Source organism: Mytilus californianus, unplaced genomic scaffold (assembly GCF_021869535.1).
Source record: "Mytilus californianus isolate M0D057914Y unplaced genomic scaffold, xbMytCali1.0.p SCAF_11, whole genome shotgun sequence".
In the NCBI taxonomy this organism is placed as follows: domain Eukaryota; kingdom Metazoa; phylum Mollusca; class Bivalvia; order Mytilida; family Mytilidae; genus Mytilus; species Mytilus californianus.
Window position 1 is genome coordinate 49,386,326 of NW_026262593.1, and position 15,702 is coordinate 49,402,027.

The following is a 15,702-nucleotide window of genomic DNA, read 5'->3' on the forward strand; positions in this document are numbered from 1 at the left end:
CTGGTGGAGTTTTATTCCCCGAGAGTATCACCAGCCCAGTAGTGAGAACTTCTGTGCTGACATGCACTATCATCGATGGTCATATTTATAAATTAACTGTTTACAAAACTTGACATTTTTGAAATACTAAGGCTTTTATGCCTCAGTTCCTTACCCGTAAAAATAAATGGTCAAATAGATCAGAAAATACACCATTTTCTACATCATCAAATTCCTGTATTAAGTCAGGAATATGACAGTTGTTATCCATTCGTTAGATGGGATTGAACTTTTGATTGTGCCATTTGATTAGGGACTTTTCGTTTTGAATTGTCCTCGGACTTCAGTATTTTTATTATTTTAATTTTGGATGATGAAACGTAGATATCTCTTCGTGTGAATCCTAAATTGATATATGTACACTTTTGATAAAATTAGAGATAGCTACATTTTTGAAATTTAAGTTTAATGATTATCTGCCTGTTCAACTATAACATGAGATTTCCACTCTCTACGAAGTTTGGTCAGAACTACACTGTTTTATCTCAACACTCCCATTTGACAATAATTGCCTATGCATATAGATTGTTAAGAGAAATATATATATTTATTTTTGTATCTCCTCTATTTCTTATGTATTGTTGCTTTCAAACATTGTTATCTGAATTTTCTTAGTAATACTATGATTAATTGGTTTGCTTGGTTTGCATGGTTTGAACTCAATCTACGAGTATTTCTACCTATTATGTCTGGTTGTTTTGTTCACACGGCGTTGTCAATATAATGGAATGTTATGCGACTGTCATACAAATGAGAAGTTTTACTAGTGAAAAAACCAAGTTTAATCCACCGTGTTCTATGTAAGAGAATGTCTTTACCTAGTGAGACATATGGTTGTTGTTATCCATTCGTTTGGCATGTTTGAGCTATTGATTTTGCCATTTGATTGCGGACTTACCGTTTTGAATTTATAATCGGAGTTCGGTATTTTTGTTATACCCTTTTTCAGAGGCAGATTTATGGGGAGGGCAGGGGACCGGGGTCCAACTTTTGTGGGAAAAACTTGGTTGAGTATGTAGGGAATCACTGAAGTATGACTGGAGCGGGCCCCATCTTATGAAAATTTATGGATCCGCAACTATTTTTTGCAAATCAACCAGTACATAATTGGGAATATGACAAGTATTAAAAATAAAAGGTCTATATACACTGGAAATATAGGTACACATTTCTGAAACTATATTGCTGACGAGAAATGTTCTATTTAAAAAAAAAAGGATGATTAGGTTGTTTGTCTATTAAAGACAATTGAACAAAGAGTTACGCCTCATGTACGTTACTTTGATTCCTATATAACTTCAACGTTTCAGTCAAATACTAATGATATTCAGCTTTAATTAATTTAAATTGTCATCCATTTGCCAAATTGGAAATACATCAGTATAAGATTCACACTTATATGAATAATCCAGTGTAATAAAAATTACAGGATAACACGAACATAGTATTATGCTGTTGTACATGCAATCAATAATCAGTCAGCAGAGCCATCGTAATATATGAATGTTTTGAAAATATGTGACAGTTCGTATTGGTTGACTGTGGTTGACTGCTCAGATAATATCTTCATTGAAACAGTAATTATTTGTCGTGTTTTTTTGCAGTTTTACAGGTTACAAAAGCTTCCCATAATTGCTTGTATAGGTTCCTGATATTTGTTTTTGCAGTTTTGTTTTTGCTAGGCAGTAAAGCAATGTTTATTGGGAACCTTGAATGGCGTTGTCAGTTTATTTTCAATCTATGAGTTTGACTGTCCCTCTGGTATCTTTCGCCCCTCTTTTTGAAGATAGGCGAACATAACAAATGAATATACTTACTAATGAATTGACATTGTGCAAGGTGTATCCTGCAGATACAGTATCTAGGTTGTCTGGTGGGACAAGTTTGTTGTATCTTGACTCATTGGATAACATGGCGTAAATATCATTCGCGTCATTCACAACGTACGATGTTGAAGAGTTGAATAAATCTAAAAGAAAATTAAAATAACAATGACCTGGAGTAATTATCTGCACTCATGTTTTAGATACAACTGAATTATGTATACGCCATGACGCTACATTTGAATATATGTGTATTTGTGTGCTTGTATAGTTGTTTTGAAAAAGAGCGTGATGGATACAGTAACCAAGTTGTAGACATGTATCTTATAAATGTCAAGTCCTAAATATGAGCCGTAATCAGTTTTGTCACTATCAAAGATCAAAAATAACCCCATCAACTTTCCAATTTAAAAAAAAAAAAAAACGAAAAAAACCCAACATAATGAAAAGTAAAAATTACAACATTCGAGGATTTTTACCTAAGCCAGGAAAACAATAACGATTGATCAAGTATTTAAAAAAATCAACCCTGCACCATTGAAATCACTACTGACAAAAAGTTACAGAACAGAATAACCATATTTAATTGATTGATTGTGGTTTATTAACGTCCATTTGGCAGTATTGTTTCTTTCATATCCAGAAAATAAAAGTATGCGAAAAAAACGTACTTAAATATATGATGTACAAGAGGTGTGGAAAAAACGATCAATACACAACACAATATTCAGTACTAATTATATCTTTCCACTATTCTGTGAAAAGACCTATTGTATATTGTTCTGATTATTCTATTTCTTCTTCCGCCAGATTTGATACGTGCCCTGTTTTGTGGTTTCGCAGGATGTGGCTAATATTTTTTGCAATTTTAAACAGTTATTGCGCTTTTGAGACAGACCCTGTTTAGTCGAAGACTTTTTATGTAAAGAGTTATCGCCCCAAACACTGTTTTCTTTGTGGTGAGATCTCACCCGTAACCGTAAAAGAAAGCGACAAATTAATTAACCGAATTTTTTGCTACATCTTCAGAATTGTTTGTCAAATTTTGACAGAAGCGATACGAAGACTCAATTTTGAGAGTTATTTCCCTTAATCCATTTGAAATAAGTTATATGCATTTGTAACTGGTAAATCATAAGTGATAGAGAACTAGGGTCTGTTGATTTGAGGTCCTTGGTCCAAAGAATAGAAAACTAGGTCAATGTCAAAGGTCAAGATTAAATTCTAAATTTTGACTCTTCCTTGTTCCTTGATCTACTCTGTCATTTTAAAAGATATATGTAAAAGAACTATTGCAAAATGTTTCCCTCAGTTTTAGTTTGTAACCCGGATTTGTTTTCTCTCAATCAATTTATGACTTTCGAACAGCGGTATACTACTGTTGCCTTTATTTGCCTGATTGTGATTAAGATATGATACATTTGGTCTGAAACAATCCAATGACATCTTATAAGAGTTATTGGACCTGAAATGATTCAAGTTATCATTACTAAACCAACTTGGTACATGATAAAGCCATAGGGTCTTTTGCAGACTGTTATTTGACATGTGACCTTGAAAAATATCAACCAAAAGTGACCTTGAGTAAACCAGAAGTAGCTATATTTACACTTATCTCATGGAAAAGTACCTAGAAATTAAATATTTTTTAAATATGTATACATAAACCTATCATTTGAGACCGGAAGTCAATAAAATTAAACCGGAAGTACCTAGTATCTCTTATATTATAGGCAAAAGTACATAGAAACCATATATTTTTGCAATCAGTGTGCATACAGCTATCATGTGAGACCGGAAGTGACATTTTTAAACAAGAAGTTGACAATTATCTCCTTTATTTCAGGTAAAAATATATAGAAACATTTATTTATTGAATCAGTATGAAGAAACCTATGCTTGGACGCTAAAAGTAACTTTGAGTAAACCGAGAGTAGCTTCTCATCAATGATTTATAACATTGATGTGGAAAGACCTTCAATTGTTCTCTGAGCAATTAATTTTTATTTATTCTTGCATTGTTTTTCGATCCTGAATAGTATACAATTAACTTATTTAAAAATGTAATAAGATGTGGAGGTTTAATTGTATAGATTAATCGATTATGGCTTAGTAAAGCTCCCAATAAAGTTATATGTATATTTGTTCTGCCGAAATATACATTTTGTAACTCTCCCTTTACGATTTTATTTAATATTGATGGAATATATCTATTTGGTTTCGCTCCCAAAACTTACCTGGGACTCTTTAAATGATCTGCAAGGAACATTGATTGCACAAACGTATTTGTATACTATTTGTTTTCTATACAAAGAAGGCAGCATTTATGTTAGTTTTGGTTGAAATTGAATTACTCATCTTTTTCTTATGCCTTCTACTAATCTCTCTATACTATATTTATAGCCCAACAAGGGATTGGTTCGCAATTTGGAATAACTTGCGTGTAATGATATTTCATTAAATGATATGACAATACAGTACAATACTGGTGACGTTTTCCTATCGACAATAAATCCGGAGTAAATATTGGTTTTTGGACAGGGCAAATACGGAAAAATCCGCATTGGCCCCCGTTTAAGCCCATGGGATAATACGGGACGTTCACTTTCGGTTTCAATTTTCTTACGCCTAAGCTTACTTAACAGCTAACTTTGGACGTACCGTTATGCATAAAATGCATTTGTATTCATATATATGAACTTAATATCATAACAAAAATTTAAATTTTGTTCAGTGTTTTGTAACGTCTTAAAACGGAAATATTTCTTAGCCTTTTCGAGTACGACTTCCCATATTTGTTACTGTTTCATTTCCGTTGATCCATTATCAGAAAACAGACGATTCTAGAGCAAGAATCGTTAAACTGTCTGATTTATTCTTCCAAAATACTTGTTTTTTGCTAGATTAAATGAATTGTAGTAGCATTAGATTAAGTATTTGGACGAGAAATTAGAAATTACATCTGACAATGTTGACAAAATATCCATCGTGAATTCGAAAAGACAAGTTCAGATATGAATTGCTGTAAATTCTTCCACTTTAAGGTAGGTTGCTTAGTTTAATTGAAGCGTAAAATCATTTAATAAAAGTATTATGAACTGGCTGTTTCTTTATTGGCCCTGTTATAGATTCCCGATCAGCTGTTCGAGTCCCGGGTCCAATACAGCTAACCTCGAATCTATAACAGGGCCAATACAGCAGCAGCCAGTTAATACCACTATAGTATTGCCAATCAGGTTTGCTGTTTACACTCTATAATTTTACTAATGTGTTAAAACAAGTGCAATCATCAATCATCACATAATGACAGTAACGGCTATCATGTATATAAGGTATCAATAGACAATTATAGCTATGTTGCTTTTGGTAGATCATGATTGACTTATCATTGTTACTGTCTAGAGTTTCTTTATCTTCTATAGTTTACTGTCCCGAAATGCAAAAATAGGTTGAAACTGTTATTTATGGGCAACATCATTTTAAAGCATTCGACTATTAACTTTCTCTATCTGAATTATTTACACATCATTTAAGGACAACAACTCCCCCAAGTAGTCGTCAGAACAGTTTGATAAAAAAGACAGTATATAGATCTTTTTAGTCTGCTCATTTTATCTATTTTCAATGGTTTACACACAAGCAACAACATTTGCGTGTTTCTTCTTATAATCAAGTTAAAGCCTTAACAGCCATGTTGATTGACATAAAGGATCATCGGACTAATGTTTAAACTCGTAACTATTAGAAAAATTGTGACCAGCTTTGCTCAAATTGGTCCAGTATTTGTAGAGGAAAACATTTCTGTAAAAGTAAAACGTCAATGGAAAACGTTCATACCGGCCCTTTAATTTTTATGTAACTTGAGTTAATGGAATAAACCTGACATTTCACGTAGCATCCTCCACACTCACCTACATAAATAAGGATAACTAAAAGTCCTCTTGTGCAAAACCCATTAGCAATGATGTTCTAAGTACAATACACAGTTTGTAGTAAGAAAAAGTAAAATCACGAATGGATAACAACTGTCATATTCCTGACTTGGTACTGCTGTTGTCTGTTCTATGGTCGGGTTGTTGTCTCTTTGACACATTCCCCATTTCCATTCTCAATTTTATTTTCTTATGTAGGAAATGTTGGATTGAACCTGGTTTTAAAGCTAGCTAAACCTCTCACTTGTATGACAGTCGAATCAAATTCCATTATATTGACAACGATGTGTGAACAAAACAAACAAAAACAATGAGTAAAAATGTCACAAATAGGGGTAAATAGTCTAATTCGGTAGGTCACATTCGTGAAAAGGGAACGGGATTGTAGCTACGACATAAGGAACATATTCGATATCATCTGTGAAACGGACATTCCATAACGGTCAACCAACTCGTGATGGTGTCCGTAAAATTTACAAAGTGATGATTTCAACTTCACAATTTGAAACTCTTGGTTTAAAAATGAAAATTCACAATTGGGAAGCTGAAATCATCTCTTTTGTCGTAAAGTATTGTTTTCACCCGACCCTCATAGTCAATTTCTAGATATAAGTCATAATCAAATGGCAAAATCAAAAGCTCAAACACATCAATCGAATGGATAACAACTGTCATATTCCTGACCTGGTACAGGCATTTTCGTATGTAGAAAATGGTGGATTGAACCTGGTTTTATAGCTAGCTAAACCTCTCACTTCTACTAAATAAATGAAAGTAACTTTGTGTTATATTGTCTCTTCCGAGGATAAGTGTTTCCGGCGACGTATCAATTTATTTGCATAAGAACTCCGACATCAAATGAGTCAAACTGTGTTCATAATTACAACAAACGTCTACAATAATCAACGGACAATGATTGAATGATAAATCTAGAACACACGGTATTCAAATAGCTTGCCCGGTGACATATCCTTGATTGAGCGCGAAACCATGTTATCAAAACAACATTTTAATTATCTGTATTTATAAATATTTATCTCCTCAGAGAAATAATATCTAATTTCAATTTCCTGCGAAATGTCACTTTTATAGTAATATTGTTTGCTATTTGTTATTTAATTACAAAGAGTTTAGAAGTTTAAATATATTTTTGAATTCCTTACAATAACATGTTTATCAATTTGCATTTAGGTGTCATTTTTTTCTATGAGCACTTACCCCCCCCAAGGAGAATAAATCTGCAAGTCATTTGATGTTAGATACCGATTTTGAAGGAACTTTTAAAATATTATATTTCATTTTCTTGTTTCTTTATACTTGATGACAAAGACGTTGTAGGGTGAATAAAGGGAATTTTATATGACAAAATAAAAACCAGTCCTACATATAGTAGGGTATTTATTTCACGTATAACAATTATTTAATAAAATTATATAAGTTTAAGTAAATCTGCTAGTCAATCCCCTCACTCCTACTCACTTCACATAGTAACAAGCAAACGAAAAAATAAAACACGTTTTATTTCCTGAGTATTTCATTAAATGTTTGCTGTGTGTTTGCATTTTCTACATTGGCTAGAGGTATAGGGGGAATGTTGAGATCTCACTAATTATGTTTAATCCAGCCGCATTTTTGCGCCTGAACCAAGCAAGGAGCCTCTGGCCTTTGTTATTCTTGAAGGATTTTTATTTTTAGTTCACTTATATGTTTTGGAGTTTAGAACTTGTACACGTTTATGTTAGGTGCCAGCTAAAGCCCAGCTACAAGTACGGGTCTTTTGCTTGCTGTGTTGAAGACCCATTGGTTGCCTTCGGCATCATTCTATTCTTTGGTCGGGTTGTTGTCTCTTTGTTTTCCCCATTTCCTTTTTCCATTATATTTGGACAGATTTGTCAAACAATGATAGTTCAGGTGGCAAAACATGAAATATTGCATCCCCCTTTTCTCTAATTGAACGATGTTTTTTTAACTCAATTACTGGGGTTTGTGTTATACATTTTCCGATTTGTTCATAAGAACATTTTTGTACATAGTGTTTCTATTCACATTAAATATTTGATGATTATTTTAAACGTTTTTTTGGGGGAAGGGGTATTTTATCAAGTATGAGAACACACTTATCATGATGTAAAACATACATGTAGTTTATTGGTAATGATTATGCATTATTAATCGATTGTTTTTAGGTCGTTTACTAGACGAAATTTAATTGATAGTCAAATTTATACTTGTAGCTGAAATACGCCAAAGAGATCCTTTGGTCAGTAGAAAAAGTTTGTGTAGCTTCAATCCAGTTTGTGTTGCACACTTACGAGTAGCAGTTGAATTTGAAAAATGCTGTGTAATTAATGCACTCTCATAATTCATTATACTAAATGCCTATCACCAATTCAAACAGTTTTTACCATTCTTCTTATTTTATATTTTTATTTTTGTACGCAATCATTCGGGGGTACTACATGTACCAACACTTTTACGACATCTTAGCACAACATTTTGCACTGAAAGGTGTCAAACCACCAATTCACTCACTTCATATAATGTTAAATTAGCCCTTCCCTGGCAAAAAATAGTGCGTTTGATGTCTATGTTTACTTAAAAGAGAAGGAAACCAAACTTATTTTTTGCATAAATTAAAAGAAAATTATTATATAAATATATTTCTAACAACGTTTGTGTTAAAAAAGTGTACCGGTATGAAATAAATTAATATTTTATAATTATCAATTTTGAAATTCCCGCCTCCATGTAGGCAGCCATTTTTATTTTAGCCCTGACGTCACTCCTACGGTTCCGGTTAAACTGTTCCAGCATCTGTAACTTTGCAAACCTAATTTTATTTACACACGTACCGCGATGGAAAACGAAAGTATCCAAAATCAGATGGGTCTTGTTGCTTACCACTTCGAACCTGAGCTCACTATTCAAGAATTTGAAGATATAAATCTAGCTGCATTAACATCTTCTAAAGCTGTAGTTCAGACATTGGCGGAATGGTGCGAGTCTGGGAACTGTAAGGAAATGCCGACCCATGAAGAAAATGTGTGTTGTAGGGGTCAGATTAGGTGCTAACGAACATTGAAGACCACAACTGCATAACCATGCACAATACTTATGACACCTTAATTTTAAATCCCAATGTATCAGAACTGGCTTAGATTCAGATGATGATGTATAAGGAGCAGCAAGGCCAAGCGCCGGAAGAATTGAGCAATAGGTGAACTTTTGAACATTTAAAAAGTTGCATCAATCAGAATTAAATAAAGAGGTTTCCATTCAAAATAACTTATATCAGGTCGTCTGTGCAAAAAATAGACACAGAGACAATTTATTAAAAAAAAATATTGGGGGGGGGGGGGGGGGGGGTGGAGAGGGGCGGCTCCTTCAAAACTTTAATATTGTCATTTCCCATCAATTACACGTCGATTATTAATGACAACTTGAACACTGCCTACTATAAATTGAAATTGTTCTCTCACTATGAGACAAAAAATAAGTTAATTACAAAAAAAACTAGTGTTTTTTTCAAATTTTTCACAAACAAATGCAAATTTCAACCATGAGTCAGAGTGGTTCAACTGTACTTGGAACTGTACACACTGATTGTGACTTTTATTTACTGTCGTTCTATGGAAAAGAAAATATAATATTTGCATGTTCAAGAAACAAATTTCACCAATTGTTCGAGTTTCTTTAAGTGGAATGATACAATGTATATTTGAATGTCGTAACCACAATCCCTTTCTATTTTTCTTCAAATATGAAATCCCGAAATCAACAAATGTGTACTTATATATAAGACTTATATCAAACGTCACGTCTTGAGCAGTATCAGCATACCATTTCCGAGTTAAGTGGTTTCTGAGGGGTTCTTGTCGCAGTCTTTTGTTTTCAATGTTTTATTTTGAGGTCTGCTGTTTGCCTAGTTGTCAAAACGTCAATGTTGTGAGACTTTTTCATAATTAATTCCCAAGGTCGTCTTCTGGACAGATGTAATGACAGATGGAGTAAAGTGGTTAATATACCTTTTCTCATCTTTGGTGACCAAGTAAAAATAAATTCAACTACATGCATTATTGTCAGTTCTGTTGAAATTTGGATTTTTCTTATTTCCAAAATCTATCATATATTTGATAAACAGGCAATACCGTCTTGTTGCTTACAGACAATTCATTTGCTGGATACTCAAAGGAGAAAAACTTGGAAAAGGAAGAATGGTGGTAATTCCTTCTTGTGTTGTTTCAATCCAGATTTTCTCATATTTAATTTGAAAAAAATAGATAGTAAGAATCGAAAAATTTTAGTACACTTATTTTACATTTCAACAGTTAACTTGGAAAAGGAAGAATGGTGGTAATTCCTTTTTGTGTTCTTTCAATCCAGATTTTCTCATATTTAATTTGAAAAAATAGATAGTAAGAATCGTATATTTTTAGTACACTTATTTTACATTTCAACATAGTCCAACAAATAGTTTATATATTATATTGGATACATAGATACTCATTGTTAACGGTGTTGGTTTTTTTCATATATTTTTGATTTATTATTATACCAAAAAGCTGACAAAAGTGTTTGCCCAATTCAGAAAAAAAGATATTAAAAATACCGAACGGCAAGTATATAATGCATGCAGAACAAATAGTTCGTACGGACCCATTACCTTTACCCTATCATTCGCCGTATTTTCGCGCCTGTTCCAAGTAAGTAGCATCTAGTAGTCTTTGTTAGTCTTATTTGCTTTTTTTAGTTTTGGTTCAATTATATGATTTTAGTGTGACGTCCATTTTAGATGAATTGTACACTTTTTTGATTAGGGGCAAGCTGACGCCCAACCCAATTGTGAGAATTTTCTCACTGTGTTGAACACCCATTGATGGCCTTGGGCTGTCTTCTGCCGTCTGGTCGACTTCTTGTCTCTTTGGCACATTCCCCGTTTCCATTATTAATTGTGTGTATTTCTTAATGTCAAATCCTTAATATGAATAGAAATCAGTTTTGAATAATAAAAAAAGAGACTATCAAAGATAAAAAAAAAACACAAACTGAACAAATCATACATAACAGAACATGCAAAAAATATTGATTGATTTTGGTCGCTTTACGTCCAATGGAAATACATTTTTTTATTATTCACGAGAAAACAGTTTGCAAACATTAAATGCTTTACTTTGTGTTATAATTGAGGTATGTAGAAATATATACACAAAACACTGGTAAACTATACAGAACTATTTTTTGTGCTTTGTTTTTCAATCATGAATTGTTAAAATATATTTATTATCTTATAATATTTGAATGTTTGAGCATATAGATTAATTAGTTACAGCTAAGTTAAGGACCCAGTAAAGTTGTACGTTTACTGTGCTGTTATAAAATATAAGTCTTCCTGTAAGATCTGATTTAATGTTAATCGAACATGTCTATCTGGTTTCCTTTTCCAAACTTTATGAACTCATATTAGGGAATTTTAATTGAACCGCAACGTACATAGTGTCTTTTCATATTAACGTTCTCTCAACATGAAGAACGATAGGGTACAGAGTGACTGTTTTGTATACTATACAGACAAAATAAAACTCTATGTGTATATCTGTAGTTTTCTATTCAAACAAGGCAACATTCATGTATCTATCTGTTTTTTACAATATTTCCAGGTTATAGAATCTAATATAGTTCAGGATTGATACAAAAATGGATTGCCTCGCACTTTGGATATGTTTCGTGTTTTCAGATATTGTCAATTTGTTTTGCTGTTTACCATTTGTATACTTTTACTATAGGTTTAACAATAGTGCAATCATTAATCAATGGTTATAACTGCTATAAAGAGTCAACTAAAAACTTTCGACTTTGTTGACATTTAATAATATGATGTTTTAGCATATAGATTAATCAACTACGGCTTTATTGGTAGATCTTGATTTGCTTATCATGTTTACAGTTAGGAATTTCTTTATCTACTATAAATATTTTTTTGTCCGAAAATGCAAAAATAGGTTGAAATTGTCATTTATGGACAACACCATGTTAAAGGAATCGACTGGCAATTTCGTTTGTTCTAAATTATTTATATGTCATTTAAGGACAATAACTCGAATTAAACATGAGCGGTCATCTCAGTACCAGAATGTATGACAAACGAGACGATTTTTTTTAAAAATAAATTTCCCCCACCTTAGCAGCAATATAAATAACTTTACCTGTATATGGAATATACATTTCCCGACTCATTCGATATTCAAGAGCTTACTGCTGCTATTCAGCTATTACAGCGATTAAGATTATATTTCAATGTTGATTTCTGTACCTCCAATCTTTGACATTTTTACCTGTTATATCTGCTGTTTTGCTCACAAATATTTGTCAATATAATGGAATTGTATGCGACTGTCACACACGTGAGAGGTTCAGCTAGCTATAAACCAGGTATAATATACTAATTTGTACAAAAGGAAACGCCTGTATCAAATTAGGAGTATTACTATGAGTGGCCATTCGTGTCACTGGCGGTATAAACATACCGTATGAAATTTTCAACGCGTTGATGTTTACTTTCAACGCGTTGGTTGTCACTTTTAACGCGTTGGTTTTTACTTCCAACGCTTTGGTTTTCAATTTCAAAGCATTGGTCATCATGTTCAACGCAATGATTGTAAAAATTAACGCGTTGATTTGTAATTCATACGGTATGAAAAACCAACGCGTTGGTTTTAAATTCTATACCGTAAGTTTTTCATTCCATACCGTAAGTTTTGCACTTTTGTCGACCAATCAAAAACTTTCTTACAAAGTATTATCTAAATATGGGTTACACTAATAACTGGACCGATAACAGGATAATGACAGGTCCAAATGAGAATTGCTAACTAACAGATGTATTTCTCGTAGGATATTACTAAATATCGGGAAAAATATACATTTTGGGGAAAACAATTTGACCTGACCAACGTTGACTGTGTCCTGATCGTTATCCTGACTAGGAAAAATGTAAAAGGAATTGCTTCAAATCATAGAAACATTAAGATTGAATCTTTCATTTTGATCAAATAAAAAAACACTAGCAAAACACTTGACCTGACCAATTTTCCAAATGTTCAACTTGTCAAGACTAATCTAATTATATCAGATTATTGTAATTAGATTGCTGAATTCCAATTATGATCAATAGACATCTAGTAGAGAATACAAGTCAAAGTAGCGTTTAATTCAAATCTAAAATTTGTGTATAACCTAATACTGATTTTGTAGCATAATTCAGACTTTAAATGTATAGATCACAATAAAAAAAAACTACGTCAATGTTTGAGAAGTATAAGAAAGCAAAATTATGCAATAGAAATTATTTTACCTATAACATGTGTATAAGAATAGGTGAAAAGTAATGCATGCATACGATTATCAAACATATTAACAAACGATAAATTTATTGACTTTCGGGAAAGTTTAAAACTAAGAAAGATATCCTGCACAAGGCTCGGGCATATCTCAAGTAGTCCGCCAAAATGTTTATCTATTTTTATGAAAACATTTAAACTACCAAGATATCCTGCACAAGACTCTGGCATACCTCAAGTAGTCCGCGAAAATGTTTATTTATTTTTATAAAAGTATTTTAAACTACCAAGATATCCTGCTCAAGGCTCGGGCATACCTCAAGTATAGTCCGCGAAAATAATTATTTACCATTATGAAAATATTTAAAAAAAAACTATATATAAATCCTTTGAGAAATAAAAAAGTTATTTGCATTTTCGCTTGGTCCTGTCATTGTCGATGTTAGTCAGGTCATTGTCAACATTGGTTAGGTACCGTTTTCGCAAGCTTTTAACATTTGTTTTTGTTTTTTCCCCTTATATTTATGATTTATGTATTAAATGATGAAATCTTATTATATTTCAAATTTGAGGTAATTCCTTTGAGAAATAAACAAAGTTATAATTTCTCATTTGGACCTGTCATTGTCCTGTCATCGGTCCAGTCATTAGTATAACCCATATTTAGATAAAACTTTGTCAGAAAGTTTTTGTTTGTTGACAAAAGTGCAAAAGTTACGGTGTAGAATTGAAAACCAACGGATTGGTTTTTCATACCGTATGAATTACGAATCAACGCGTTATTTTTGACAACCAACGCGTTGAAAATGATAACAAACAGGTTGAAAGTAAAAAAAACCAACGCGTCGAAAGGTATAACCAACGCAAAAAAAATTTGCATACGGTATGTTTATACAGCCAATGACACAAACTGCCATTCATATATGACTGTTGTTTCCGGTTCATTTGATGTGTTTGAGATTTAGATTTTGTCATTTGTTAAGGGACTTTCAGTTTTGAATTTTCCTTGGAGTTCGGTATTTTTGTTATTTTAATTTTTCGTAAAAGAAGTCCTTCACAATTTTAGATGAAATAGACACCATGTAGGCCTTATGGTTTACAGATATTTTATAAATCCTGCGTGTTATCCCCTATTATCTAGATTTAGCCTTCGTAGCCATGTTGATTGGCAGGAGGGATCTTTGAATACATGTTTAACCTGGATACTTTTAGATGTATTGTAACCAGCTTTGGTTTTATGACCAAGTATTTGCAGAGGAAAACATTTGTGTGATGGTTTACAGACGACGAACGATAAGTGATGGAGAAATTAAAACTGGCCCTTTAAGCCACGTGAGCCAATGGAGTAAACCTTACATTTAAAGAAACATTCCTCAACTTACCTATGCAAATTAGTAAAAGTAAAAATTCTCTTGTGCACAATTCTTTAGACATCTTTTTTTCAAGTACTATATGCAGCATCACAACTATCCGCTTCTCAATGTTTTGGATATTTCATTACAGTATTTAGTGATTTATGTTATCGTAAGCAACTTTATGTCATATTGTCTCTACCGCGAATGTCTTTTTCCGGCAACGTATCAATCTACAAACACAGAAACGCCGACATCAAATAAATCGAATTCGTTCTTAGCTACAACTAACGTCTACATAAATCAACGGATAATATTTAAATCATGAATCTAGAATACACAGCTTTTATATAGGTTGACCGGTATTGCATACTGGATTGTTTCCCAAATCATGTTATCAATACAACATGTTATTTATATGTATTAATAAATATATACCTCCACAGAGAAATATTATCGAATTCCATTTCCTGCTAAATGTCATGTTTAACGTATTCTAGCTTATTGCTTTTCAATTGATTACAAAGTTTATATATTTCTAATTGCTTTTCTTACAATTATTTGTCATTATGTATTTTGATTGACTAATCGGTATCTTTGACCAGTCAACTCCAAAGAGAAATGATATGCAATGTCATTTTCTGCTCGATTACATCTTTAATGGACTTAAGCATGCTTCTTTTTAATTGATCACAAAGAAGGGTCGAATATTAAGTTTTTATTTTCCTTATTCTTTCTACTTGATAACAAAGATGTTGTACGATTTATTAAGGAAATTTGACATGACAAGAAAACAGTTTATAATTTAAATTTCACGTATTACAATTAATTCTTTTGAAATGGTATCAAAAGTAACCGCTAGTCCATTCCCCTCAACTTTATTTTCCCACACAGCAACAAGCAAATAAAACCAAAAAAAGTATTGTATTACTGTATTATCAAGTTAATAATTCATTGCATTATTGTCATGATTGTAGGATTTTTTTTTGGCATAATTTTTAGCTTTGAGTGATATTTATTTTTGTGGAAATGGCTTAGAAGGACGCCATAAAGTGGTTTCCATTAAGGTTAAATTTTACGGTCGTAAATGCAATTCATGGAAATGTGGATAAACAAACGTATAGTCCTGCATTAAATTGTGTTAACAATGCACTTTATGGAAATATGAGTAATTGTCCTGCGATAAAGTGACCCATTGTTAATATGTTATAGACAAACT

General features: G+C 32.4%; 1 protein-coding gene across 1 annotated transcript in view; it reads right to left on the reverse strand.

Moving 5' to 3' along the window:
• The window catches only part of LOC127720249 (acetylcholine receptor subunit alpha-like 1), a 36,031-nt gene extending 21,171 nt beyond the window's left edge, over positions 1-14,860 (reverse strand). The window contains exons 1-2 of the mRNA XM_052226736.1: positions 14,514-14,860; positions 1,857-2,008 (exon numbers count right to left, since the gene is read on the reverse strand). Of these exons, the coding sequence (XP_052082696.1) occupies positions 1,857-2,008; positions 14,514-14,592 (231 nt within the window). The 5' untranslated portion in view covers positions 14,593-14,860. The remainder of the gene's footprint in view (positions 1-1,856; positions 2,009-14,513) is intronic.
• Between the last annotated feature and the right edge of the window lie 842 nt (positions 14,861-15,702).